The sequence below is a fragment of the Salvelinus alpinus genome, chromosome 10, assembly GCF_045679555.1.
Source record: "Salvelinus alpinus chromosome 10, SLU_Salpinus.1, whole genome shotgun sequence".
Classification (NCBI taxonomy): domain Eukaryota; kingdom Metazoa; phylum Chordata; class Actinopteri; order Salmoniformes; family Salmonidae; genus Salvelinus; species Salvelinus alpinus.
The window spans coordinates 20,690,304-20,695,100 of NC_092095.1; the positions used below are offsets into that span (position 1 = coordinate 20,690,304).

The following is a 4,797-nucleotide window of genomic DNA, read 5'->3' on the forward strand; positions in this document are numbered from 1 at the left end:
AGAAACCTGTTGGATATCACTCACCCCAGCCAGACCAGAAACCTGTTGGATATCACTCACCCCAGCCAGACCAGAAACCTGTTGGATATCACTCACCCCAGAAACCTGTTGGATATCACTCACCCCAGCCAGACCAGAAACCTGTTGGATATCACTCACCCCAGAAACCTGTTGGATATCACTCACCCCAGCCAGACCAGAAACCTGTTGGATATCACTCACCCCAGCCAGACCAGAAACCTGTTGGATATCACTCACCCCAGAAACCTGTTGGATATCACTCACCCCAGCCAGACCAGAAACCTGTTGGATATCACTCACCCCAGCCAGACCAGAAACCTGTTGGATATCACTCACCCCAGCCAGACCAGAAACCTGTTGGATATCACTCACCTCAGCCAGACCAGAAACCTGTTGGATATCACTCACCCCAGCCAGACCAGAAACCTGTTGGATATCACTCACCTCAGCCAGACCAGAAACCTGTTGGATATCACTCACCCCAGCCAGACCAGAAACCTGTTGGATATCACTCACCCCAGCCAGACCAGAAACCTGTTGGATATCCTCCTCGTGTTTACACTCTTATGTTCTGACCACTTGATGAGTTCAATCATTTAAAAAAATGTTTTTTAACTAGGCAAGTTAGTTAAGAACAAATTCTTATTTACAATGATGGCCTACCCCGGCCACACCGTAACCCGGACAACGCTGGGCCGATTGTGTGCCGCCCTATGGGACTCCCAATCACGGCCGGTTGTGATACAGCCTGGAATTGAACCAGAGCTTGTAGTGACACCTCTAGCAATGAGATGCAGTGCCTTAGACCACTCCGACATAGGTAGAAAAAGGGCCATTTTCTTTACAGTGTAGCGATCGTCACTATATGAGCCATGTTACAATTCCCAGCAAGTGGGTTAACCCTATTGGCGTAACAGTTTTGCATCCGTCCCTCTCTTCTCCCCTACCTGGGTTCGAACCAGGGACCCTCTGCACACATCAACAACTGACACCCTCAAAGCATCGTTACCTATCGTTCCACAAAAGCATCACACTGGCATGATGCGTAGGGTATTTGCCTTTCACGACAGCGACCCGGGTAGCGATTCCTGGGCCACGCCGTTAGCTACACTGGTGTCAGAAGTGGGATTGCGGAAGTATGAGGCCATCGAAACGCACAGCCTGGATGTGTGAGGGGGCTGAGTAGTCTAAACACGGGGACATGCCTTCCCGTTCGGAGGGGTTAGTGTAGCGATCCTTGCGTCATACAATTACCACCAAGTGGGCTAATCCTGTTGGCGCAATGCGTAAGGCGTTTGCCTTTCACACCATCGACCTGTGTTTGCTTCCATGCCCTGCCGTAACGCTACACTATCATTGGGATTCTTTAGGGTGGAATATCAGGCTATAGACATCTGCAATACTCTTAACCATGGAATTTAGCATACTACATGTATGCAGCTAATAATGAATATTATAAAACACGTTGTTCCTTGGCCTCTTTCTGGCACTTAAAATTACTACCAATAAAGTCTGTCACATCTAAGAACAAGCTTTAATCGTCATTGCTCTATAATATTGGTATTACTCTCATGCAAAATCAATTTCATCACGTTTCTTCATGCAATGTTCCCGTGTGGCTCAGTTGGTAGAGCAATGCGCTTGCAACGCTAAGGGCTGGGTGTTCGGTTCCCACGGAGGGACTCATTTCTTCCTGTAAATCGCTATTTAAAAATTGAAACTTTATATGTTTCTTTAGCCAGTTTCTCATCATATAGTAAATGTTGCCTGATGACCGCAATAAACCCACCTCCCTTCCCCAACCTCTGTCTGACCTGAATTACGAGATTATGTGCCTATTTCATCATGTATTTTCTTCTTCACTTTGTCCAGCTGCGCAAACGTAAAGCAGATGTTCGTGATTAAGTTGAAGCAAGCTCTCTCTGCCAGGAAGGTGATAAAACATAACATCTCTCTCCAAATGATGTTTTGTTTTCAGGTGAAAGGGAGGGGACTCAGTCAGCACACCTTCGGACCGGCGTACTTCCTGCATCTACCGCTGTGATATATAAACCCGGCGCGCAGAACGGCAGCCGAAGTCCTCTTATAGTTTGACTAGTCTAGGCTACTGCTGGAACTGAGCATCATCTCTCTCTCTCTCTCTCTCCTGTCCACTATTCTAACTGGAAGGTTGGAAGAGTGTCGCCTGGCAACGCAGGTACAAGATACGGCTGAAAGTAGAAGGTAGGATCGTTCCAAGATTCCACAGATTTTATTTCTTCTGTTGACACCGATATTTCTCTACTGCATGCCTCTTTGACATTTTTGGGGGGAATCTTTGCAGTTTTTTCCCCCATAGACATTTTCTCAATTTGAAATATCACACTATTTTAGGTTACATACTTGCGTGGGATGAAAACAATTTATACTGATGTTATTCAATTTTACGCATGGAACATTTTAAGTCTTGGCCCATTCTAGTTGGCATACCGTAAAAATATACTTATCTAATGTCTCGGATTTTTATTGATTTCATTTCAGATTAAATCCAGACTTCGCATACAGCCTTTGTGAAATCAGAAAAAGAAGCAGACATGAATGCTCCGCACTTTGCCATAGACTTTCTGCTGCTGTGCATATCTTGCGGAGCAAGTGTATTGGCAGCGAACTCTCCCACCGTATCCTCGACGCTGCCAGCCACCAATTTCACCGACCTTGGCTCAGCGTTCAGCTATGGAGAAGCAGACAACGAGAATATCATTCTGACCAGGAAGAAGCGTTATATTTCCCAAAACGACATGCTTGTCATTCTCGATTATCACAATAAAGTAAGAGGGAAAGTTTTCCCTCCGGCTTCCAATATGGAGTACATGGTAAGTGATTTATCTTCCAACTTTATCAATCCATTGCTCATTGATTAATGACGAAATACCATTCTGTTTTTCTGACTTCCCTGCCTTCACTTGCTCTTGTGATTGTGTATATTGATATTGACGTGTTTGTATTGATAATTCCCCTATTGGTAACATCAGTGGTAAGCGTTATTATAAACTAGACTTTACACTGTTGGCCTACTGGACTAGTTACTCAAACCATTGAATGATAAATGTGTGTTGCTTAGTGAAAGAAGCTGTCGTCATGGTGACTGGTGACTCTAGATTGATGCCTGATGTGAGTGCAATTGTTCCACATGACACCCTATATGTAGTGCACTACTTTTGACCAGGGCCCTATGGCACCCTATTCCCTATATGTAGTGCACTACTTTAGACCAGGGCCCTATGGCACCCTATTCCCTATATGTAGTGCACTACTTTAGACCAGGGCCCTATGGCACCCTATTCTCTATATGTAGTGCACTACTTTTGACCAGGGCCCTATGGCACCCTATTCCCTATATGTAGTGCACTACTTTTGACCAGGGCCCTATGGAACCCTATTCCCTATATGAAGTGCACTACTTTTGACCAGGGCCCTATGGCACCCTATTCCCTATATGTAGTGCACTACTTTTGACCAGGGCCCTATGGCACCCTATTCCCTATATGTAGTGCACTACTTTTGACTAGGGCCCATTGTATTTCATTTAGGACAGAACCTTGGTCCAAATGAACCCATTAGTCTTTATGAGGTACTACTATCTTCTATAACTGAAGAGCACCTCTACGTTTCCCCCCCTCCGGGCACTTCCACCAAGGCTCTAGGTGGTCCTGGACCATGAAATGTGGTCAACAGCTGGGTCAGAAGAGACATTTGTCACTGAACATCCTGCTCTGAACTACACTCCCACCACGTTCCACACGGCACCCTATTCCCTATATAGTGCACTACTATAGCACCCTATTCCCTATATAGTGCACTACTATAGCACCCTATTCCCTATATAGTGCACTACTTTTGACCAAAGTCATAGGGTGCCCCTAATCAAAAGTAGTGCACTATATATAGGGAATAGGGTGCTATAGTAGTGCACTATATAGGGAATAGGGTGCTATTTGGAATCCAGGTGTCCATGTAGTGATGTAATGGGTTTGGTGTAGCTCATGAATGAATGATGAATGGGTTTAAACACACGATAGCCGGTAGCTGATAGCTGGTTGTATTTCATGGACAATGTCCAGTTTGGAAGATAGGATTATGTTTTTTAAAGTGGATTATGGTGGTTATGAGAATAGGAGGTTATTTTTGTATTCTAGACACAGTGACGAGTGCATTGTTCCCAAAAGAGGCTACTGTAAAAGACTCTAGCTACGAAAAACCAACTATTGGCAGTGTATATCGCTCAGAACAGGCCAGTTGCATAGCCAGCATAGGAAACGACGATGGAATCGTTGAGCGGAAGTTTCTTTACATTCTCTAATACAACATTCTGAATTTTGGAACCACATGAGAGAGCAGCCTGCAAAACGATCTAGGAGGTTGTCTCTCGTACCAAACCCTGATCCAATTCTTCATTGGCTCTGTGCTCCGTTCCAACGGTACTGTTGGATAAATGAAGATACCACGTTGCATTGTTGCATCATAACTCACGGAACATGGTTGCGTTGGAGTACTGGGAACGCAGCAGAATAGTCTCGCGTTAATGAAACATCGTTAAAGAGACTAATGAAGAGCTGGAAGATAAATTATTTTTCTTTTTCTAAGAAGCCTACAGACGGCTTTTGTTTTCTTTGTGAAAACAGAAAGGAAAACGCGTTACACTGCTGCTCATGCTCACAGATGATTCATTACAACGTTCAGGGAAACCATTTCTCAGGGCCTTAATACATGTCAATCTACAATATAACAACCTTTAGT

At 44.6% G+C, this 4,797-nt stretch overlaps 2 protein-coding genes across 7 annotated transcripts in view; both read left to right on the top strand.

Annotated features, from left to right (window-relative positions):
* sgk3 (serum/glucocorticoid regulated kinase family member 3) overlaps positions 1-4,797 on the top strand; it is a 1,016,194-nt gene that overhangs the window by 887,559 nt on the left and 123,838 nt on the right. The gene's annotated exons all lie outside the window — the stretch shown is intronic.
* LOC139531681 (peptidase inhibitor 15-A-like) overlaps positions 2,087-4,797 on the top strand; it is an 18,758-nt gene continuing 16,047 nt past the window's right edge. For all 5 annotated transcript variants that reach the window (XR_011666407.1, XR_011666408.1, XR_011666405.1 and 2 more), the window contains exons 1-2: positions 2,087-2,244; positions 2,542-2,873. Coding sequence is in view for 1 of the 5 variants with exons in the window: in XM_071328356.1 (XP_071184457.1) it covers positions 2,595-2,873 (279 nt within the window). In the remaining 4 variants the exon portion in view is untranslated. The remainder of the gene's footprint in view (positions 2,245-2,541; positions 2,874-4,797) is intronic.